General features: G+C 49.3%; 9 protein-coding genes across 9 annotated transcripts; 4 read left to right on the plus strand and 5 right to left on the minus strand.

Annotated features, from left to right (window-relative positions):
- Positions 1-276: 276 nt before the first annotated feature.
- FTJAE_2725 (magnesium transport transmembrane region) lies at positions 277-584 on the minus strand (the record flags this gene model as incomplete). The annotated part of the gene is made up of 3 exons (XM_037348948.1): positions 277-324; positions 366-437; positions 498-584. The coding sequence occupies 3 exons, from the start codon at positions 582-584 to the stop codon at positions 277-279; spliced, it is 207 nt and encodes a 68-aa protein (XP_037210118.1).
- A 1,226-nt stretch (positions 585-1,810) lies between these two features.
- On the minus strand, positions 1,811-3,706 carry FTJAE_2726 (AGC PKA kinase; the record flags this gene model as incomplete). The annotated part of the gene is made up of 4 exons (XM_037348949.1): positions 1,811-1,838; positions 1,890-2,267; positions 2,325-2,578; positions 2,636-3,706. 4 exons carry the CDS (start codon positions 3,704-3,706, stop codon positions 1,811-1,813), a joined length of 1,731 nt encoding a protein of 576 aa, XP_037210119.1.
- A 3,162-nt stretch (positions 3,707-6,868) lies between these two features.
- On the minus strand, positions 6,869-8,030 carry FTJAE_2727 (vesicular integral-membrane VIP36; the record flags this gene model as incomplete). The annotated part of the gene is made up of 3 exons (XM_037348950.1): positions 6,869-7,649; positions 7,709-7,779; positions 7,938-8,030. The coding sequence occupies 3 exons, from the start codon at positions 8,028-8,030 to the stop codon at positions 6,869-6,871; spliced, it is 945 nt and encodes a 314-aa protein (XP_037210120.1).
- Positions 8,031-10,697: 2,667 nt separating this feature from the next.
- Positions 10,698-11,012, plus strand: FTJAE_2728 (mitochondrial import inner membrane translocase subunit TIM13; the record flags this gene model as incomplete). Its single annotated transcript, XM_037348951.1, has 2 exons — positions 10,698-10,781; positions 10,839-11,012. The coding sequence occupies 2 exons, from the start codon at positions 10,698-10,700 to the stop codon at positions 11,010-11,012; spliced, it is 258 nt and encodes an 85-aa protein (XP_037210121.1).
- A 248-nt stretch (positions 11,013-11,260) lies between these two features.
- Positions 11,261-12,463, minus strand: FTJAE_2729 (coiled-coil domain protein; the record flags this gene model as incomplete). The annotated part of the gene is made up of 1 exon (XM_037348952.1): positions 11,261-12,463. The coding sequence occupies one exon, from the start codon at positions 12,461-12,463 to the stop codon at positions 11,261-11,263; it is 1,203 nt and encodes a 400-aa protein (XP_037210122.1).
- A 547-nt stretch (positions 12,464-13,010) lies between these two features.
- Positions 13,011-13,856, plus strand: FTJAE_2730 (uncharacterized protein; the record flags this gene model as incomplete). The annotated part of the gene is made up of 2 exons (XM_037348954.1): positions 13,011-13,139; positions 13,203-13,856. The coding sequence occupies 2 exons, from the start codon at positions 13,011-13,013 to the stop codon at positions 13,854-13,856; spliced, it is 783 nt and encodes a 260-aa protein (XP_037210123.1).
- A 198-nt stretch (positions 13,857-14,054) lies between these two features.
- Positions 14,055-18,067, minus strand: FTJAE_2731 (pre-mRNA-splicing factor RSE1; the record flags this gene model as incomplete). The annotated part of the gene is made up of 4 exons (XM_037348955.1): positions 14,055-14,081; positions 14,138-15,567; positions 15,622-17,688; positions 17,824-18,067. The coding sequence occupies 4 exons, from the start codon at positions 18,065-18,067 to the stop codon at positions 14,055-14,057; spliced, it is 3,768 nt and encodes a 1,255-aa protein (XP_037210124.1).
- Positions 18,068-18,556: 489 nt separating this feature from the next.
- On the plus strand, positions 18,557-19,951 carry FTJAE_2732 (uncharacterized protein; the record flags this gene model as incomplete). Its single annotated transcript, XM_037348956.1, has 3 exons — positions 18,557-19,157; positions 19,210-19,867; positions 19,924-19,951. 3 exons carry the CDS (start codon positions 18,557-18,559, stop codon positions 19,949-19,951), a joined length of 1,287 nt encoding a protein of 428 aa, XP_037210125.1.
- A 690-nt stretch (positions 19,952-20,641) lies between these two features.
- FTJAE_2733 (uncharacterized protein) lies at positions 20,642-22,447 on the plus strand (the record flags this gene model as incomplete). Its single annotated transcript, XM_037348957.1, has 4 exons — positions 20,642-21,134; positions 21,182-21,950; positions 22,002-22,052; positions 22,090-22,447. 4 exons carry the CDS (start codon positions 20,642-20,644, stop codon positions 22,445-22,447), a joined length of 1,671 nt encoding a protein of 556 aa, XP_037210126.1.
- Positions 22,448-22,699: the final 252 nt, after the last annotated feature.

The following is a 22,699-nucleotide window of genomic DNA, read 5'->3' on the forward strand; positions in this document are numbered from 1 at the left end:
CAAATGAGGCTCGTCTTCATCCTGGTCGTGAGCAGACCAGAAAAAGGGACCAACTACTGAAGTCGTCTCGATTCCCCGGTGTGGCAAGTTCAAGGTGCGAACCATGGAGCTGTATCTATCCGGCGGAAGTGAGATAACCTTTGGGAGAAACGTATCGGGATGCTTGGCGTTCTTTTGAACTCTTGGCGGCGGCGGTGTTAGTGGACTCTATCTCGATGTTTTGCGACGTTGGATCTCACATTATTCGTACACCACTGAGAAGCTTAGTGCCAGACCTCAGATGATCTGGCGGCGCAAAGGCACCCTATCCTTGTCAATTGAGTCCTGCGATATGGGATACTTTGCGTTTCAAGGCATTGACTTACCCTTTGATGAAGAAAGTTGTCAAATTCATCATCGGGCAAGGGGTGCTCCTCGCAGACATCATAGAACGGATCCTAGTGAGCGCATTAGCAAGCATTGTTCTTGATACAAAGTCCATTCGAGACATAACTTACCGAGTAATTGAAGACCTGGATATAGCTGGTCTCTTCTTTGACAACGCGACACTGGTCAACGTAATGTCGAAACAAATAGTCTTCCATTGCGACTGCGATGCAAGAATCCGAGCTAAGATGCTGCNNAGGTAGGTAGGTAGGTAGGTATCCAGAAGGCGGGTGTTTTTAAGATCTCTCACATTGGATCCAATGTCCTAAAAAAAGCCACCTCCACCGGATTCGCTGCCCGTCCTGGTCCTTGCAGGTCGCTAGTCAAAGCTTGGCTGTGGGCTTTTTGGAGGACTCGATCAAGAGGTGAATGTTGGACTTGGTACAAGAGAGAAGAAAACGTACGGATAGAAGCAAAAGAATCGGTGAGTTTATAAGACACAGGGCTAGTAGGGATTGTGACTACCTAGGCATCTTACCCAGGTATTGGATGAGGCTGAATCAAATGTCAGACAGGGTGACATGCATTGATTGAAAAAAGCATCGAGAAATGGGCATCGGTTCTGTCCTGTCGAACATAAAATCAATGATGAATTGAATCAATTGAAAGGGAAGCAGTATTACCTGCCTAGGTACCTTGTCATTAGATCACAACCCAACCTCGCCATCTTTTGAATATTTTGTGTGAACTGCAAAGTACAGCAAAGACAAGCACATTCTTTCATAACGGTCCGTCCCTTCGGAGATTGATGGCGGCCGCTCCCAAAATCCCAACCCCAGCTTTACTTAGCGCCACTTAAAAGAGGAACCCGAACCCGTTCTTTAGTGGCTGAGTGGAGCCAGCCATTCAATCACAGCGGTGGAAGATGAAGCAGACTTTCTATTAGCTGGGGATTCTACGGATAGAGATACTCCGTAGTTTCTGACAAAAATTATAAAGGAAACGTCATAGCAACGTTGATAGACTGAAAACATTAATGGAATTGCGCATATTCATCAATTAGTCACCAAGACGGACTAGATATACTATGGGTACTTGAGTATAAGGATGCCGCAGTACGGATATTCGTTCAAGGCTATTCTGTGGCCTGGGCTACTACTTGCATAGGATGTGTTCACCTGGCTTTCCAAACTGAGCTCATCAACCAACAGCCAACAGCCAACCAACTCTCCAACCAGAGATTCCCAGGTGCCGTCTTTTTCATCAACCCTTTCCTGCAATTGCGTGAAACATGAACCAACGAAAAATAACACAGTTCCAGCATCTCATATCCAAGACGAAAGCGCACCAGCATGAACGCCCACCCGAAGTTGACTACACCAAGAGAGGTTTGTTTCCAACCTAATCATACAAGTGCATCCATAACTCGCTCTCAAGCACTTTCTTAAAACTCCGTAAACATATGACCGTACCTGGAAAGGGTTAGTGTGGTCAATTAATGGAGATTGCAAATCATCACTCACTCATCTGGTGCCGTAACCACTCCGTACTTCTCGGGATCTTCAGGGTAACGATCGAATTGACTCGCGTCTCCAGCACCCGCCTTGACTGGTGGCGTGTAAGGTGCGTCAATGTCCTTCCTGGCTAATCGATCCCAGGTGACTTCAGCGAACCAAGGATGGGTCTTCACGTCATCTGGGCCTCCGTAGAGATTACCTAGTCGCTTTGTGAGATCGGCTGTGATCAGACGCTCAAGGAGATTTTGAGCGTCCGCGTTGACGTATGCCGGATATTTAACTTTGCCCTTGAGAATGTTTTCGTAGATCTTCATGGGAGATCCACTATCCCAGAAGGGAGTGTAACCGCAAAGCATTTCGTATATCAGGATACCCAGGGACCACCTGGTACGCCAAACATGTTAGTCCATTTCTGTTCTATCGCCAGTCGCAATAACCTACCAATCCACGGATTTGTTGTAGCCTTTGTTAGAGACCACTTCAGGCGCTAGGTAATCCGGAGTACCACACAAAGTCCACGTCTTATCAGGCACACGCTTCGCGAAACCGAAATCTGTGATCTTCAGATGGCCATGCCGATCAAGCAGCAAATTTTCCGGCTTGAGATCGCGGTATATAATGTTCTTTGAATGGAGGTATTCTAAAGCTAAAGTGACCTCCGCGGCGTAGAATTTGGCAACGGGGTTAGGAAAACGCTGCAGTGTGTTAGTCGGGTCAAATGGGTTTTTTGGAGAGTATCATATCAAACTTACTCCCGACTTCCTCAGAAGTGAAAACAGCTCTCCACCTTCAACAAAATCCATCACCATGTAGAGGTTCTTGGGGTCCTGGAAAGTGCCCCAGAGGGTGATAAGGAAAGGGTGTTTGACGTCAGCTAGCATGCGACGTTCGTCATTGGTATGTTCGACTTGCTTCATTTTGACCACCTGGGCCTTCTTGAGCACCTTGACCGCATAGAAACGCTGGTTGTGCTTCGATTGGACTAAATGTACTCGACCGAAGCTACCAGTTCCAAGCGTCCTCAAGATATCGAAGTCACCCAACGAGTATTTTCCCTTTGTTACGCGCATGACTGAACCGGTGCTAGCGTTCTGTTGATGGTGCGGCTGGTGTTGGTACTGTTGTTGCTGTTGCGCTTGATTCTGACTCTGGTTCTGCTGTTGTTGGAACTGCTGAGATGGCTGCTGGTGTTGTTGCTGCGCCTGCGCCTGCGACTGTTGCTGTTGCTGTTGCGGAGGCATACTCGGCTGTGGCAGAGCTTGCTGCTGCTGCTGTTGGAGGGCTGCGGGATCAGTTCCGGGACTGACGGTCTGCGGTCGATGGCTGTCTATCGTGGCGGCTAGGTACTGCGGGTTGGTCTGGCCGTTGTTGTAGGAATTGCCCTGGGCATTGTGCTGCTGCTGGGGCGGGTTGATGAGGTTATTGATGCTGGGTAGGTTCTGATGATCGTGATTCATAGGACTGCCCGCACCGTATGAGGGTTGATGGAGGTTAATTGCGCTCATATCTTCTTGTTGCTGTCCGCCCGTAGCTGCTGTCGTCTGCTCATTCGGCGCAGAGGATTGATTCGATTGAGACACGGCACCTTCCTGAATCTGGTCGGGCTGCTGCTGCTGCTGTTGCTGGTTCTGGTTCTGGCCGTTGGTTGGTTGGGCACTTGGTGCTGAGGTGGATTGCCTGCTTGTTCGAGGCAGGTGAAAAGCTTTGGAGATGGACTTGGACCTGGAAGTGGTAGGAGTAACTGGACTAGTTGGACTTGAAGCAGAAGGGTCAGAGTTGCCCTCTCTGGTCCGCTTTTTCTTGAGAAACCCCAGTGAAGGCATAGGGTAGTAATAGTGTGACGACAGAAAGAGAGGGGGGAGAGAATTGCAAGAGACGGGAAGCGGGGAGGGGATGAGATAGGTAGTCGTAGTTAGTGTGTAGTGGTGGTGGTTGCGGTAGAATGGACCCAAAGATGAGGAAACACTCTGTGCAGATCGATCGAACGGAACGGAACAGGTCAGTTTACCCAGCCCAGCTTCTCAGCTTGGTTTGTGGTGGGCTTGTGGTGGATGTGGATGGATCCAATTGTGGGATAATCGGTTGAATTATGCCTTACTGAGAGCTCTCCGATTGATTGACAACAGGATGACAGATACGGAAGAGATAATAGAGAGAGGGACAGATGGATGAGACAGCAAAGTTGGAGGGATTTGAGCACGTTTGCGTCTCCTGGACCAGCAAGAGGTCAGTGAGCTCGCCTGGTGCAACCTACTAGCCCGAGCTAACCTTGCAATTGCAGCTCTTTCAAGTTCAGGTACAGCAACGTAATAGTGGGGAGAGGCTGGAGGCTGACGTGACGTGCTGGTCTCGTCTGTTCAAGATCAGCCTGTCTTTCTGTGGGGAAGCTCTCTTTCAGCTCGCTCAGAGGTTAGGTTAGGTTAGGTAGTAAACAACGGTATCCAGAGCTATGGGCCTAACAAGCATGCGTGGATAGGACAGTGAGAATAAAGACAATGCTCGGTGGTGAGAACCTGGGCTTTGTTTTTCCTTCTTTTTGGTTTCGTAAGTGAACAAAGGATTTGGACTCTTGGCGCATTCCACCCGAGGCCGGCAATTGGATGGCTGATACTATTCCTTGGCTCTCTCTGGTGGCTGGCAAAGGTGGAGGGATAGGTAGGATAACGAATAGCCAAAGAGCCCTCGTTTGAGACTTTCTGTGCCTTGAAAGATGCTTTTGGTTTTGGTTTTTCGCCGTTCAAACAGCCATGCCAAAACTGAGCCCGTCTAATTGTGAGTGACCAAAATTTTTGCACAAGAGAATGGGATATGAATGATTGTGAAGGCAGGGCAACCCAGAATAAGGCACCTTAAGCAAGCTAGTGACGGTACAAGGTTTAAGCAGGCCGGTGATGATGTAGGTAGTAATTGGAGCTCCGCCCACAACGAAAGTTGCCCCTCTTTCAGATCGGATCAACGATTGAACACGAGCGGGAGCTGGTACTGATACTGATGGGCACAAAATGATGCCGCGAGTTGCTATTGCCGCGGGCTTCTTCGCTCTTGTGAGCTCGCTTGCGGTGCCTTGTGTCGGTTCGTGTCCAAAAAGAGGCGCCAACTTGTCAAGACGATATCTCTTTAGCGGCAATTGGTTAATTGATCTGCAGCTCTAGCATGTAACTAGTAGCTTATAGCAGCCGCGAGGATGGCAAGAATGGCACGGGCTGGATCAGAGCATAGAGAGCAATGCGATGATGTCGATGTTTCTAATAGACTTGGTTGAAATTGCAAATACCGAGGACAAAGAGCACACAGCGAGTACTCGGCGAGACGTGTAGTAGCGTGCACAGGACCAAATAGTACACGAGTGACGACAATTGAGTTAAGCAATGAGGTGGGATTGGCTGACGATGAGGGTGAAGATGATGGAGATGGACATAAAATACGTAGAAGATCAAATTCAAGTGAGATGAAAGGAACAAGACGTAGATTGAGTAGATCCAAACAAGATGGGTTGAGTGAGGAAAAGTCGAGACTGGTGGGAGGGTTGGCGCCCTGTATGAGAGGGATCTCACTAACTACCTACCTAGGTCGGATTGGAATGGAAGGGAGAGAGCTCAGCAAAGACAAAAGACACAAGTAGTATCCGGGCCGTTTATTGGGTGTTTCAAAAGCTGACATCAGGAGCTACAGCGAAAAGAAGAACGGCCCAGCACAATGGAGTAGGTACTGTAAGGCATAGAGCTGATGAAACTACTATCTCGACATTGGACGAGATTCGGCGCTTGGCGCCACTAGAGAGAAAGTGGGCTGTCTCGAGTCAAAGGCGGGGTGGATATCCGATCCATGAGCCGACGGGAGCTTCCTGTGTTGAAGTTACGACCTAAGGTACTTAGATCTAGAGAGGATGTAAGAGAGGGCTTTCGTATGAGTAGATGATCAACTAGACCAAGGCCGACTCACGAAAGCTTCCTTGTGATCAGTCATAACTCAATCAAGCTCCCGGCTCAGTATTAGTGCGCCCGCTGGAACGTGTAGTGATTAGACGAGATGAATTGCCCTCGGGTCCTTGGATGTAGTGGAATGTCGTATATCCTTTGTGCTCAGTTTGATCACTAATAACTTTGGGTATTGGAGACTCAAGTAGGTTATCTGAACATACATGAAGTACATTAATATAATCTGGTGTTGCACTGCGCCTTTGCATGAGAAGTTGAAGCCGAATTGCATCTCCATGTACTATCTGATGTTTGCTCTTATTCTGCATGTAGAAAGAGGCTGTTGTGGATATATAAGAAGGCCAACCCTTTTCATTCAGAGCCATTAGCTCAATATATTCACCGACCCCAATGGCTCAGATGTACATAAGTTTGATCAATTACATATTTTCTACAGGGCTTAACCAACATTTTCCTCTAAGTCATATCTTGTGATTGATTTTGCCTCTGTGTATATATAACCTGTCTTATAGGAAAATTAGTTACCCTAAAGTTCGCCGTTTTCAGAAACCACCAACGATTCTCCGTGAAGCTAATTTGACTTTCATATCAATTGATCATTGGCTGTGCATTTATTGGTTATATTTTAGTTTTAATTATATGTATATATTGCCGGGAAAGGCTCGATCGGTATGCTTATATTGGACCATCGGCGGTGCGTTCGTCTGTTGGTTATGATACAACGGCTGCGTTTTTTAATGCTCACGAGGCCTCCCCTCTCCTAACAACTCTACCTCACCAAGTCAACTTTTAAAAGGGAACAGTCGAAACATGAACCTGTAGTCATAACTTAACCAAATAGTAGATTTTTTTTTCCGTATCAAAGGGTACGTCACAATGCTCACCGGCTTGTACCCTTCTCGTCGCCTCTCCCTTACTCAAAACACAGATACAAAAGATTCAAGAAAAGCTGAATGATGCTGTCTAAGCGGAGACCTTTTTGTCTCACCAAATTGTTTCCGTCACTTCATTTCAGGCGCTGGCCCCATTCATACTCAGCGATCCAGCCTAGAACCTGTGCGATTTGGCCTTGGCTCGGTACGCAGTGTAGCCAACATAAGCACCGCCAGCAACAATGATGAACAGGATGATTTTGGTAAAGAACCATGTCCAGCTACCACCTTGATTGTTTCCGTTGGTGGTCTTACCGGTGCCCTTGCGTCCCTTGTTCTTAGTGCCAGACGACTTGCCAGTGTTGCTGGTGCCAGGCTGAGTGTAAAGGTTCTTGGCCGCCACGGAAATGATATCGTGGTTGTCGCTGAGCTCACCAGTCTCAGCAGTGAAACCAACATAGGCAATGTTAGGAATGGCTGGGGGATCCTCAAGGTCGAAGCACGTCTGCCACTCATCCTCAACCTTGTACTGGAGCTCTAGCTTGAGTTGTTTGTCCTGGAAGTAGGTGAGGCGCATCTTGGTGGGGACACTCGCATGTCGAATACCACGCGCAGAGCAGCCAGCGAGCTCGGTGTGCTTTCCATCGTTGGATTTGTCGTAGGAGGTCTTGCCATCACCATACATGGCCATGACATAGGGGAAGACAACGCCGGGACGGTTGTTCTTGTAAGTGTCGATGAAGACCCCGAGGCCTTCGAAGTTGTCGGGTCCTCCAAAGACAGTACCCTGTTGCGCACGTTGGCGGGTTATCCACATAGCAAATCCGTCTCCATAAAGCTGGTTCTTGCCCGAGATCTTGAATTCAACCTCGACCTGCCAGTTTGTCGCAGTGAGGGGAACTCGTGAGTACATCCACCCTGACTGCGATGGACGATCCGAAGTAAGTCGAATGTACCTATTAAAAGTCAACTCACATCCGAAGTACAACGTTGTCAGCGAATTGAGGATGCATACGAATCGGTTCGAATAATGGTATCTCCGCCAAAGTCGTACCAGCGGCTTTGCATGTCCGAGTCCAGGTAGGGCTGTCGAGTAAAAGAGTTAACTGATCTGTCGATCCGTGAATGACTGCTCGCGTGCGCCGCAACTAACCTGGGTCAAGGAATGTGTCCTGAGCTACAGAGTGAAGAATGTTAGCAAAGAAGCTCCAGATGATCGGCCAGAAGAAGGCAGGAGCACATACCGAAATACTCCTGATGTTATCATCAAGATCATCAGCGCGGGCAGTCCATGCGAGCGCACCAAGGAGCGCTGCTGATAACGAGGGCAACCGCATGATGAAGCTATATTATGACGGTCTCTCTTCTCTCGTACAGTGCCAATTAGAGCTGGCTCGATATGGGCGCAAACCGCTCTGGGATGCGGCAACAAAGTCGTGAGGTTTGGTGCTGGAGCAGGATGAAATTGACCACAGTGGTCGCTGTCAAAGTCGTTGTGACGTTGCTGATAAATGTAGGGGGTTGTCAATGGGATAAGGAGCTAGCACAAGTGTCCTCTTCCTCTACCTAGACTCTGCCTGTGGCCGAAACGATTTTAGGTGAGTGGTCCCCACTGTAGGTACTTTCCCACTCTGGATGCTGGCAACCCCTCCCACTCGACCCTTGATGAAACTCTCAAGCCACAGTAGCCACATTGTCTTTCAGTGGATGTATTGCTTTATTTCAAGACCTCAGCCCCTCCATTGTGAACCATGTATTTACTAACGACCACGATCATACTACAGCGTCATAAGGCATTCAGTAATTACCGTGAATCAAAAGGAAACCCGGGTTCATTCACAAGTGATTAAGGAAATTTGGCATCCATCTACCTGCAACAATTGCACAACAGCGTCCAGCCCACCAGGGATGACGCTTGTTCCGTTAGGCTTGATCTTGTCCTCAATCCACATAGGGAGTTAATCGTTGAATTCGGTACCATGGAAGCTTGTGTTCGTCTTCGCTTGCCTACTATATGATGCTGCCAGTCTCGGCCACCGGTGTAGTCGAGGTACTTACAGTAGAACGAGTCTTGTTGTACTGGATATCTCTGTTGAAAACGATACTGACAAACACATGGCGGTAATCTCACGCATATATACTGTTTGGTACCAATTTTACTTGGTGTTGGTGGTTCCATGGGATGTTCTGATTGACCCATTCTTGATAATGGGACCTCGCCCCCAAAAATTAGTCTCCCTGGCTATTTAACTTAGTCTGCAGCTTTTGTACCGTTTCAAAGAAACGTAAGGGGAGGGTGACAAGTAAAGAAAAGCAAAGAAAAACACTATTCCTACCTATTAGGCGCGGTTCGAACAATAAAACCCTGTCCAAAAAAGGTGGTTTCTTCAGTATCATGCTTCTCTTGTTCAGAGCCACCGGCCCGAAGGTTCCTGTGATGTTGTTAATTTGATATGTATACCCGCAACGCCTTCTAACTCGACGCGGACTGATGACTGAAGGTGAACTAATGTGTAGCCTGGCTTCTTGAACGGAAATGGGAAAGCAATAGGTCCTTATACCAACATGCAAGAAGGGCTTGAAGTTGTGAGTCCGATTGGCGGTCCAAATATGATGATCAGATACTTCTGCAGCGACACTGGGTTGAAGACAGCCGTTCTTTGTAGGGTTTGAGTAGGAAAGGACCTGTCGTTCATTGGATATTTCAAGATCTTCAGCTTTGATAGACCGCATAGGCATGGCCCAGGTTTATCAATATTCTTTGAACTGGAACATTAGCTGAGGTCCTCGAAATACTGCTATCTGCAACTTGCATCTTGTCTGGCACTTCATCCATGTCTCCGTATTCTTTATCCAACACTCTCATGTAGCCGTTTTTATAACAATGGCACCGTCCGCCGGAGACCGCTTCTCCAAGAGCTGGCTCAAGTCCCACTCCCGGGGACAGTCACGAGCCCCAGGTATTGAGGGTTTGAAAGGCGTTCTGCATTCTGCGCGGTGCTAGGGATGGCAGTCTACTTCCTCCCGTCACATCCATGCCTAGCAGCAGCGGTTGGGCCATAGAGGATAACGCAAACGTATATTTCGATGAGGATGGCAACAGGATCGGGTCCCGCACTGGGATAAGTGTACGGAGGGACGAGATGGATCTATCTCCCGGATTCAACAGGAGCACACATTTTTCGGTTTCCCATACAAGCAAGAACTCGGTAGTATAACCGTGACTGGCGAGATTCCTATTCGATCATCCTTGGATGACATAGAAAGAAAGTTGACCACTTCGGGCACTGGCCAGGGGTGAAAATCCCAAGACCTCCCTCAGCGTAAAGTGACGCAGTTTCTGTTCGCTACAGGGCGAGGAAGAAATGAACTGACAATGGTGGGAAGCCCCACACAAGTCAGCACCAGGAACAAGACCTCTACCCTTACTATATAGACTCCCAGAGACGCTACTTCCGACCGACGCCTTAGTTGGATGTTGGGTCTCAAGGCCGAGAGAGTCTATATCATCCTTACAATTAAGCAGGGCAACATTGAGGATACCAATGCGGTATCTCAAAGGGAAAGCGCAGGGTGTTCTGTAGTCCAGAAAACAGGCCTCGACTACAATCAAGGCCCTTCTTAACACATAACAAATTCTTTCTGCTTGTAATAAATGGTACTGTTATTGGCTTTCCTCCAGGTTGCAAACAAGTCATGTCTGTATATCGACACCTATCACGATACGTGATCATGAGAAACACAGAGACTTAGCTAGAAACCATAGCAATCTGAGGTTAAGTGGTTGGGTGTGAAACGACTATTAGCTACCGAATCCAGGAGCTTTTGTAAGTCAATGAAGCTGATTATGGTTCCAACTTAGGTTTGATTTAAATCGAGTGAAGCTGATGAGCACTTCCCCGGACCGATAGTTTTTCCAGCCCGCGACGTTTTTGCGATAGACAGTCGCCCAAGCTTACCTATAGACAAACTAACGTCACGACTGTCAAACGAACATCACAACCATGGATTCCACACAGGTCAAGGCTGCTGTCATCAAGCAGGTCCAGCAGGAGGCCAACTTGGTTAACGCCCGTACTCTCATTGAGGTTCGTCCATTTCGCAATTGCTTACCTTCTACCCAAGACTAACAATAGCCTACGTAGAAACTCCAAGAGACTTGCTTTGAGAAGTGCGTCCCCAAGCCCGGAACTTCTCTATCGAGCGGCGAGACGACTTGCATGACCAGCTGCATGGAGAAGTACATGGCCGCTTGGAACATGGTCAACGCAGCATACATTGCCCGATTAAGGCAAGAGTCTGCTAGCTTGCAGAATTGAAGAGGCGAAGATTCTCAAAATAAAAAAAACCAACGGCTTGCGACAATTTTTATGAAAGCGCAAGATTGTAACATATTGTGACAACACGGGTCGGATGACGCCCAGGAGGAGACATTATCATTTACGAAGAATCGATTAAGGATAGAACAGGGCAATAGACGAACCGGAGGAGACATGAGTGGGATGCTGTGTCAATAGCCATGCCATGTCGTTGTATACAGCCTTCTTCAATTTCTGAGTTTGGGTATCTAAGTTCCCCCAGCAGCCTTCTTCGCTTCTTCGGCCGCTCGTTTTCGAGCTAGGTATCGTTCCTTCGCACTTGAGATCTCGCCCTCTGTCTTCCGGCTCTTCGAAGCTCGCTCGACTTCTTCCCTTTGTGCCGCTTCGTCATCCCGTGATCGCTTCATTGATTGCTCAAGCTGCTGCTCGATCATGCGTGACTGTCGTTCTCGTTGAGCTTGTTTTCTTCCAAAGTGATGATTTGCCACATCCTTCCGCGGCCGCTCAGCTTGCCGTTCCGCTTCGCGTTGGACTGATTCTTTCTTCTTCACGCCAACGTTTAAACCACCCCTGAGAAGCTGGCGCTTGTCCACCACTTGACCGTCTTCGTTGATGGCAACTGCGGCGCCCTTCTCGTTAAGCTCTTTGGCGATATCGGCCTCTGTCTTCTCTTTCTCTTGCTCGTCGTCGTCTGCATTCTCCTCCTCGGGTGGGCCGTGCTTAACCTTTTCCTCAGCCGCCCTGACAGCATCCGAATGCCTTTGCTCATCCTTATCGAGAAGCTTTCTGTAGAAGGCAGACATGCCACCACCCTTGTTCTTCTTTGCCTCTTCCTCTTCCCGTCTCCTCTCCTCCTCTTCGAGCCTCTTATTCTCTTCCTGTTGTTTACGATATGCTTCTGTGACAAACTTTTCCTTGTCGGCGAATTCCTCTCCTTCGGCCTCTCGTTCCCGCGCAATTTTCTTCTCCTCTGCAATCAATGCGTCGCGCTTCCGTACATCGGCTGCCTGCAGGATGTTTTTCATATATTTTGGCTGTTTTTCTTGATCCTCCTTCGTGACCAGTTTCTTTGGTTTGAGAGAATCGTAAACAGAATCGTACTCGTAGACGCTAGCATCGACTTCCGTGGCAGCCTCAGCGTTTCTTCGTGACGCCAGAGAGCTAGAGAGATCACCAAACATTATGTTTGGCTGACCCTTGGATTTGAGCTTCGGGGGTTGAGTCGGAGGACCACTCTTCGGTTTGCCTAATTTGGTGATGTTGGCTTTGGCGGCTTGAGCGCGACTAAGGTTATCGAACTCTCCAATTTCTTCAGCTTTGCCCTCCCTGACTGTGCCTTCGTTGTCGGAATCATCATCGTCACCAAACATCGGTCTTCGTTTCGGTGGAGGGGGCTTCGACGCGCCTGGCTTCTTGCTAAGGTTGAGGCCGAAGGCCAATGGTTTGCTCATGTTGGGTGCTGTTATAGATCGCTGTAATATGACTTGGGCCAAGTGTAGGTTGAACAAGTATAGACGAAACGCGATGTTGGGAATGGTGGGCTTGGTAAGTTGAAAAGGTTAAGGTTAGAGAGTCTTGGCTGAGGATTGCGACAGAGGTGAAAGGCTCAGCGGAGACACCTGAGACTCAAGGTCACATTTGATTGGGACAAAACGGAAGTATAGCAACATGTGCAGGGCCGATAGTAAGAGGAAACTTTTAGGTTCAGCAGTCAAGATATTGTTTATTGTTATTCTTTCTGTGCATTTCTGCTTATGATAACGTCTTTTTTGAATCGCGTGGATATGATCGATACAAATGCAACCACCCGTTTTACAGTCGGGTGGCGTCTATACAGGCCACTAGCGTCCCCATGACGTGATTGGACAAGCACGACCTTCGTGGGAGGATAGGTGTGCAGCCTTCAAATGAACTGTACAAGTAGAATCCTTAGGGGTAGATACGGATCTATTTTCTTGAACCTTGACCTAACAAACTGACTTCAATATTCACAATATCATGGAGTCTTGCTCGACGTGTGCAACCATCCTCTCCTCAACACCAGCGTACACGGAAGAGAAGCTATCTCTTCCGCAAGATCGTCGAGTCGCATGCTGTGCGAGAATCATCTGTGGCAAATGTATCCATGTTCGTCATCTATCTAAATAATCATCTTTTACCCAGCCTGAAACTAATACTCTTGCTTGGTAGAAGAACGAGCGATTTGCCGACTATTGTCCATACTGTCAGGTTTCGACAGGGCCGACGTCTCTGCCGCAAGGGTTGAGGGAACCGCCGGCTTATACATCGCTGCCATCGTCCAGTTCAAGGACTGCACAGATCTCCGGCGCGCCGCCACCATACTCCGCAGCCTCACCTACGTCGAATGCCGACGATGAGAAGGCTGCATTGGCGCAGGATGCTATCAAAGAAGATGCTCCAGATATCCTGCATTTCCTTGACCATCGCCATGACAGCGTCAGCTCCTTATCTCTTCGATACGGCGTGCCCGCTCATGCACTGCGACGAAGTAATAACATCACGAGCGACCACTTGCTCCTCGGAAGACGAACCGTGTTGATTCCTGGCGAGTATTACAGAGGCGGAGTTAGCCTCTCACCACGACCCATCGAGGGCGAAGATGAGGAGCTGAGGAAGGGCAAGATTCGCCGCTTCATGACATCCTGCAAAGTCTCCGACTATGACATTGCTGTGCTGTACTTGGAACAATCTAGCTATGATCTTGAGACCGCTGTTACAGCATATTTGGACGACGAAAAATGGGAGCAAGAAAATCCAGCCTCTGGCAAGGGCAAGAAGGCCGACAAATATAAGAACCGTGGCCCGTTCTGGAGAGGACTCTGATCGAGCTTCGGGTTGGATATTAGATTCATGGTTCGTACCGCGTTGCGGTTCTCAACACACGGCTCGGTTCGTTGATTACCTATTTTCTTCCAAGACAGGGACATTTAGCCCCGTACGTTAACGCCGCTGACAACCCAAACACTTCAAGTTTTGTACAATAGCTTCATAGGATATACTAAAGATACCACTTTTCCTTCATCAGAATGCAGACCGTGTACGAATATCCTGAAATGTAGTCAGCACACTGCGAGGATACAAATGTCGAGCCAAGGAGAACTTACAGAAATTTTCCGTTCTATCTCTCGGACCGATCGGTCCAATTCGCCGGCAATCACAAGCTTCTTGTCGTTGGGCAAGAGGTTGTACCGCTCGCATAGATCGCCATCAATGACACCCTTGACAGGAGCATAATAGCCGCGATACATAAGATGATCTCGTCCGGCGAGCGGGGGGTCCTCAGTCCTTAGGTGTTGTTCGAGGTTCTGGAAGAAGTCCGCATCTTCACGGCTGACAAATGGTATGAAAACTCCGATAGTGCCCATGATACCGCTCCATAGTAAAATTTCCTGCCCACCAACTACCAGACTCGTTTTGGTGATACTGGTTGGTATATCCTGTGTATAGAAATGGCACATCAGACTCACTCTGTGGGGTGTGCCGTGAAGATATTCTCGCGCATTAATAAGATGCAAGCCCGTTTGCTCCTCGTCAGCCTCTTCACTAGCCTTCTCAGGGCAGCGGACAATGAACATATTTCCGAACTTATCGCCCCCTGCCACCGACTCGTAATCTACCATGGTTGTGCATGTGGTCCACCTTGCGATGGTATCATCAACGAATGGAATGAGTTTGTTCGATGCAGGTTTGTATACCACGTAGGTTACGCCCTGTTGGACATCACCAACAATAATTCGACTGCCTTGGGTGTTCAGCGAAACGATCTGCTGCGCTGCGACTTCAGCCTGAGATTTGCGGAGCATCTGTCTCATGCCGAGATCATATATACGCAGCTGTGTTCCAACTGCAACAGCCACTCTTCCTTGAAAAGCCAAAAGAGCTAGAGGTGGTTCTTCAATCTTGGTTTTGTGAATGAACTCAAGTTCTCGCCCCCCATCTTGAAATCGATAAATGTGTAGATATCCTTCGCTGTAGCTGCGAGGATTGACCACCATGTCTTTGCCGGTACCAACCACTAAAAAGCTCTCGTTATCTTGGCTTGAAAAAGACACGATTGCTGCACTGACTGCCGCTTCATTGTTCTCCAGATCAATAGTTTGCACAACCTGTCCTTCCTCGGAAAGCGGATCTATCACATTGATGCAAGATGCCCATCGACGTGTACCTTTGGGATAGCCAAAATCTTCAGGTGGGAGCACTCTAGAATCACCGTTGACGATTTTAGGGTCTGCCAAAAGTTGTGCACGTAACTCAGGCGGTAAAGTGTTGTTGTCTGCCTCGATAGTGTAGAAGAGAGGCTGGTCAGGGTGCTTTACGAGTTTCTTCGGGGTATAAGTTAGAGGAATTGATTTCTGGATGAGTGTATCGCCAAGCCGATCGATATTAAAAATTCTGCCATCGTTAGCGCATGCCTCGATTTGCGATGCCACAAGAACATGGTAGGAATGTGTTGCTTCAGTAGGAACAATTGGAAAAAATGCGTAATAGGCCTCATTGCTTAAAGCATAGGATCCCGTTTTCTCATCATATGCAACTGATATCAGGAGTAAAAAAAAAAAAGGAATAGTAACGTACCGTAATGATTGACCTTGTATACCAACAATGCCTTCTTCGCACTGCTCACTGCTGAAGTTCCAACCCCACTCAAGGTCGACATAGTTTAGGGGCGTCACTACAAAACCTTTTGTGATCGGGTCTGCGTAACCAAGCCAAGGCCTGGAGCTTAGACCAAGCACGCACGTCTTGCCTTGAACTGTGACTTGGAAAAGTCGGACTTCTTTGGGACCGAGGAACTTTTGGCGCGTGTCTGTCAACTCACCAGTGACTTCGTCAAGAACTGTCCTGAGATAGACACCGGAGTGTAGACCGATGTGGAGATAGAGGGTAGAACCGCCTGACGACGAGTCATCCATTGCAATAATTGCCAGCGATGTTGGCGCGGCGGTAAGAGCCTGAACTGACTTGTTTTCCAAAGTCGACTCTGGATCCAGGCTGAGTATGCGGACAGTGCAATCGTCACAACCGACGGCTAAGAACGAACTTCTTAATCGTCCCTCGGGGACGTCACCCAGACTTAGGCAAGTAACGGTACCGAACATCTCCTTCTTTTCATCATACTCAGCCAGTGAGCCGTCCGCATCCATCTCAAAATAAACTATCTCGCCAGAGCTGAGAGCGACAGCGACCTGATGAGCATTGGCTGTAGCAGCAACAATGGAGCGATGTTGTGGGGCGGCCCACTCATTGACATGACCATTACGCACATGTCGAATGCCCTTGGGATGAACCTGGATCAGTCCATCGTCACCTAGGAGCTGGGCCGCCAGCGTTGGAACACTTGTGAGAAAACCGGAGTCACTAACTTCCTCAACAGTCTCGCCAATACTGAGAACTAGCGTACCGTTGGTAAATGACAGTACGATGTAGGCATCGTACTGTTCTGCACGATTCAGTTTCAGCGTCCAAACAGCAGAAGGAATTCCAGGCAATTCAGAGGCAACAATCTCGTTGACTTCCAAGCCATGCTTGATCATCCTGAAGCTACTTCGGGGGCCATTGCCACAAATGGTGTAGATTTGAGGTGCGTCTTCTCCAGTGAGATTTGCGACCTTGCAATCTAGGAGGGGGTTCATGGCAGGGATGCTCTCTACCAGGGCCAAGTTTTCAGTTGGCCGAGGGTGAAAGTAAACTGGTTCGTAAGCAGCCCTGGGATCCGCTGGGAAGTCATCACTATAAAACTCTAGTTCCTCGTCGTCATCACCGAGCTTTTCAAATTGGTAGAATGAGTAATTACCAAACTGAGAAGCAACGTAGAGGAAACCGCTCTTCAAGATGCAGAGACTTGAGGCGACCGGAACAGTGTCAAAATACTTGATCTTGAGTCTTTTGACTTCTCCAGTGGGATTGCCTTCCTCATCCTCAATCATATCGATCGAGAGTTTGAAGAGATCGCCGTCATCTGTTTGAAGGAGGAAGAAAAACGCACCTGCACTGCCTTTCAGCTTGTGCATGATACCAGACACGATCGTGCGCTTGCGGTTCGGATCCTCAGTGGCACCGCGTCGACGAGGGATGGCAACACGGAATGCTTCCTGATTTGAGTGTCGATATGTGATATTTTCTTCACCGCACACGAGCACACCACTGGGTCCATCATTTCCACCAGGGACCTGGAACAGAATTGAGGCTGTTGGGTCAACAGGGTCTGACCACTTGCGCACAACGTGATTGAGTCCTAAATCAAGCTCGTAATAGACCAGTTGGGTGTCCAACTCTTCCATTGCCTGGCCGGTCGAGTCTTGATCAATCTCGGAGTAGTCAATCTCGAGCGCGGCAAATACCGGGTTCGAGTAGCCAACATCAAGCGCAACCATAGAGATGACCAGGACGCCTGGCTTGTGGGCCTCAAGCGGTGACGAGATTGTGAGCTCGGCTTGTGAGTTACGGTTGAGAACATAGACAAGCTTGTTCTTCTCAGTTGAAGCGATCAAGCATGCTCTACCTTTAGGGTCGCAGGCTAGATACTCGCCAGGGATGACTCTCCGTACACCGGATTTGCCAAAAGTTTCGAGATGTAAACGGTGAAAGCGGTTCTGTGCAGGGAGGTACTCAATGATTGTGATACGACCAGAGTCGGACGCAATGATCAAGTAGTCTGGAAGGTTTGTTAGCTTTGGGATTCTTGCAACAGGACATCAAGTACTCGGTAGCGCTATGGTCGACGCGTCTGTGGCATCGCTTTCGAATATCACTAAGTGATTTTCCTGAGAGGGGTATTGGATTGACTTACCCTTATTGCTACCAGCCAACCGAAAAGCGGCGAGGGAACGGATGATGCCAAAGACATCATGTGATAGGAGGGTGATTACCTTTCCCTGGGATGGATCGGGTCGTAGTAGAGAGAGCTGCGAGCCAGCAGCAGTGATAATAAGCTGTTCTCTGGTGCCTGCGAACTGGCCCAGGACCGCTTGCGTGACGTTTGTCGGAGGCTGAACCGTCAGCGAGTACAAGAACATGTTCGACGTGGTCGCCATGTTTGCGGCTAGGCGCAGATGAGCCTGCGTGGCTTCAAAGACAAAAGCAGGTCTGATTCTGTCGCGTCGAAGCTGATGGTTGGAGCTTTTGAAATTCGAGCGAGCTTTGATGTCAAAAGTTTGGCGCGCTTCGGAGGAATTATTTTGCGGCGCAGATAATTGTGGTCCGAGCTCTTTGAATTATCCCACTTCAGCAATATCAGGCCTTCCGAAGAAATCTAGGTACTGAACTGTGTCCGGGATCTGGTTGGTTTTGTCTATAAGATGGAGCCTACTCTGAGGAAAGCAGCCTCGAGCATCTGTGGGCAATGTTCTGCAACTGTTCGGAGGCAATTGGCCTCTGGAGCGGCAGCTAGGCCATGGATGAGGATATCAGCCCACCATATCCGCAGACATTCAACGACCAAGGACCAAAGAAGAGCTACGCCTACGCCCAAGGACCGAGGCTTTTCCACTTCCTCAGGGACAAAATCCGAGGCCACCGCACCTATGACCAATAAGTCGTCTCCGTCACCATTGCGCCTGAGTCAAGACAACCTCTTTCACCCGTTTTCAAAGTCGCCAGTACCAGAGTTCCGGCAACGAGCTGCTTTTATGCGACAGCATGCCTACTGCCCTCACCCCGACCACCAGCAAACGAAGCTTCCTACCATTGCGCCGAAACCCGAGGACCCCGAGGCTGCGAAAGGCACCCAGCCGCCCCAGCATGTCAACTTCGAATGCCCAGACTGTGGCTTACCAGTTTATTGCTGCGAGGAGCATTGGATGGATGATTACGAAAAGCACTTGGAAGTTTGCGACACTCTTAGACAAATCAACGAAGATGACCACGATTTGCGCTCAGGGCGAGTATTCGAAGAAGGCAACCTCCCAGATCTTCAGATGGAACATGCAGCGATCAACATGACAAACTGGGATACTTTCATGTATACAAGAGAGTTTGATGCTGTCAACTCTGATCGTCAGATGAGACAGATTACCCGGCTCTTGACTTATCCGGTAACCATTGGCAGTATTCTCCATGAACTTAGCCCCTACAGCATCAAGGCTGGAGAGCGAATGACCACAGAGGGACTGAAGAGTTTCAGCGGTTAGTGCAACGACTGACCAGAGAATAGCCATGAACTGATTGATGGTACTAGCATTGAGATACAACTTGCATCCTCCCAAGTCAGGTCGAGGAACTGGCGTTGGTGAGCTCAAACCCGAGGCACCAGCTGTTAGAATTTTCATTCTGGGGGCACGTGCTGAATCTTCTCTCCCTCGACCTGCCTGGGTTCAGCTGGCACATATGTTCCCCGAAGCCAGGCTACACCTCATCTTTGTTGGGCCTGAAAGCATGGCCAACCGTGACGACGAGTTTCCGTTGCCAGAACGTACCCCTTCAAACCCCTTTGGAGCCGTGGTAGAGGATCGCGTCTGGTACAAGATGAAGATAAGTACAATCGTGGACTACTACCACACAGTCCACCAGACGCAACACTTTGCACCATACGATCCTTACTTCGACTGCTTTGTGCTATTCCACCCTGGTTTGGGTCATCCTGCAAGCAGCCACGAGTGGGAAGAAACCCTACCCCTTCTCCTCGAGACTAAGATCCCTATTATCAGTACAGGCTATACCCAGTTTGACATGGAACGCGACGTCGAGTGGGTGAACAAGAAGTCGAAGGGCGAATTTGATATTCTTCTGCAGCCTGGAGAGAATGTTTTCAGGAGTCTTCGATGGGATCTGAACGACATGGACCCCCAGGATGTCAGCTGTGGTAACTGGGGGGTGTGGGCATTCCGTGGTAAGAGGTATGTTGTTGTCAATCCATTGTTGAAAACGAGCTGAACTGATTGTACAATTGCAGATATGAGACGGCCACAAGGGATGCCTGAATATAGCCTTGTGTAGGTAGATAGAAACGACGAGGAGGCAGTTGTACCAATAATGTACAGAATCTGTAGTATACCTAGGTGCCGGCTGGCAGAATTCATAGTACCGGAAGCATTTCGCATTCCTCCGAGTTGAACATCTTTGAGGATGAGCGGTAGCAGAAAAAGAACATCTCCTGAAACAGAATTTCTACGTTTCCGCCACTGAAGATTACCACCAGGTCAGGGTTAGCAGCTACCTTGGTTTGTAGGCTTGTAGGCTTGTAGGCTTGTAGGCTTGGTAGGTATTGCACTGATCATTCGATGGCTTGAACTGTATTCGATCAATTTATACCACTTTAATCGGGCTGTTTGGAATGTTCATTTCTGCTACTCAGCAAGTTACAGCATGGGTATGGTAACTCAGTACTAAGGTATGTACCTATCTCATGCCTGCGGACTCCCCGCGCATGCAGCGCACGGTTCAGGTAACGGGCCAAGCCGTGCCGTGCGCGGGCAGGAGCCAGGAGACAGGAGCTTAACATGGAATGGATGTATGTATGCGGCCTGCCCTGCGACCCGATGTTAACTTGACTTCAACCCCAAACCTCGAAATCGAACATCCCTCAAACTCGCCATCGCCATCGCCATCGCCATCCTCCTCCCGCTCACCGACCAGGTCATGATACTGGAGACTCGCCAATCACTTCGGTCATGACCGCTACTCCCTCTCTGGCTCCAGCCGTGCCTCCTGCCCGTCCGCCAGTCCCACGCCCCAAATCGGTTGCCTTTGATACCGAGTCGCCGACCTCTGCCAATATGGCCTCTCCTACTCGCCGCCCTTTACGCTCTAATGCTACCGATCCCTTATTCGACCGAGCGACTTCGCTTCTGATACGTCGTACCCTCTGCTCCCCTCAGTTGGGGGAGAAGAGCCGCGATTCGCAAGTGCCTATAGACGAGCTACTTCCACCATTGACTAGTCGCAACGATGTCGACCTTCAGTTGTACGCCCTGCTCGCTATTGTCATGAGAGAATTCGTGCAGAGCTGGTATAGCAAAATCACTACGGATGAACAGTTTGTATCAGAGATATTGCACATTATAGCCCACTGTTCCCGAGCATTGGAACAGCGGTTCCGCAAGGTTGATCTAGAGAGCCTAGTATTGGATGAGATACCTGACTTGCTGGACAAGCACATAACATGTGAGAACTTGAACTCTACGACGCCGTTCCTTTCTAACGGTGACCAGCATACCGTATCTCTCATAGCCCTATCGCCAGACAGCCTGTTGAGGTCGACCCTCGAGAGGCCTACCATGCCATGTGCCCTCTGCCACACCTCGCACCAGTCCCCCACCCAGATTGCCCAGACACGATATCCGACCAGAAGGAGAATGAAGCATTGTATCGCCAATTGCTGGTTCAGGGCGTCCTCGCGATCCTATTGCCCACGGAAGACCTCGAGAACCCTTGTCTTACGTCTCTCGTTGAACAGATCTTTTCAGAGCTTATAATTGGTAACGTTATAGCCAATAAGGCCTCTCAGCCATGGATGCTGTATGAGGGCATCTGCATCACGGCCAGGGTCTTGCGACAGAGAAAAGACGAAGGGGTAGTGGTTGCAGAGACCCAAAACGATGCCGGTGGGCCCAAGGTTGACGTAAAAGGCCGTCGCAGCTGGTCTGTAAGGTCTATGTTCCTTGCTGTTATTCAGCTTGGGATGGTGGTAGTCGCCTCGCTCCGGTTTATCACGACTGCTCTGGTGATGGCATCGTCCCTCCCTGCTAGGGCCACGCCCTTGGATGAGAAAGAAGCTTTGTTGGATCACGACAAGTCTCCGCCGAGGTCATTCGACCCTGTTAAGGCGCCGATCCTGTCGTGTCGAGTATGGACATGCCTTGGAAATCTGTTTGAGCTCAGCTTGCGCATGCCTTGGCTGGATGGATTTCTATCACTTTTACAATACGGCGCGGTCAACGGACCTGGACGAATCGCTGGCCACGATGGCCCTATTGACAGGTAAGATATGAGCGTCTCTATTCCACTTCCTCACACCTAGACCGTCACCAGACAGTATTCATCTCGCATGAGTCTGAAGTCACTGGACCTCCTGAAGCTCCAGTGAGCTTTCAGGACAATGACTTCTTCAGCGGCACAGGCATGGTCAAACGGCCCGCCTTGTCTTGGGAGCGGCCCATGCCGTCTATGACCTCGTCCAAACCGCCATCTTCACAAGCCCACGCAACCCACAGCCCACAATTTCAACACGAGGACTATCAAACCAAGGCGAGACCTTTTTTCTTGTCATGTTCCTCGGTGTCACGATCACGATTGATATGGGTCTTGGGATTTGGGCTTTCAGCCAATCGAAAGACATAGCGCTGTCTTTGACACCTGATTGCTTGACATGGTGCACGAAGCTAGGCCTTTTCATCCAGCGAAATGTCAAGATTACGCGCCCTGCCCATGTCAGCTTCTCCAAGGGGACCACCCGCTCTTTGACGATGCAGCAATGAGCTTGAATTGACTCTCGCTCCGTGCCGCGCCACCCGTTATAAGACTACCTTTATCATTTCCGGCGAGGTTATGCTATACTGGCCTGTGGAAACCATACTCAAGATTTTCACCGCAGTCTTGGCCACAACACTCGCGAACCTTCCAGGAGCGGTCTGGCTTGACCGGGCTGGTCTGACCGGTCGGTCTCAACTCTTTCTCAGAGCCCGAGACATGTCGGGCCCATCAGAATCTTATACACCCTCCACGCGGAG

This window comes from Fusarium tjaetaba, assembly GCF_013396195.1.
Source record: "Fusarium tjaetaba strain NRRL 66243 chromosome Unknown NRRL66243_c0000057, whole genome shotgun sequence".
Lineage (NCBI taxonomy): Eukaryota > Fungi > Ascomycota > Sordariomycetes > Hypocreales > Nectriaceae > Fusarium > Fusarium tjaetaba.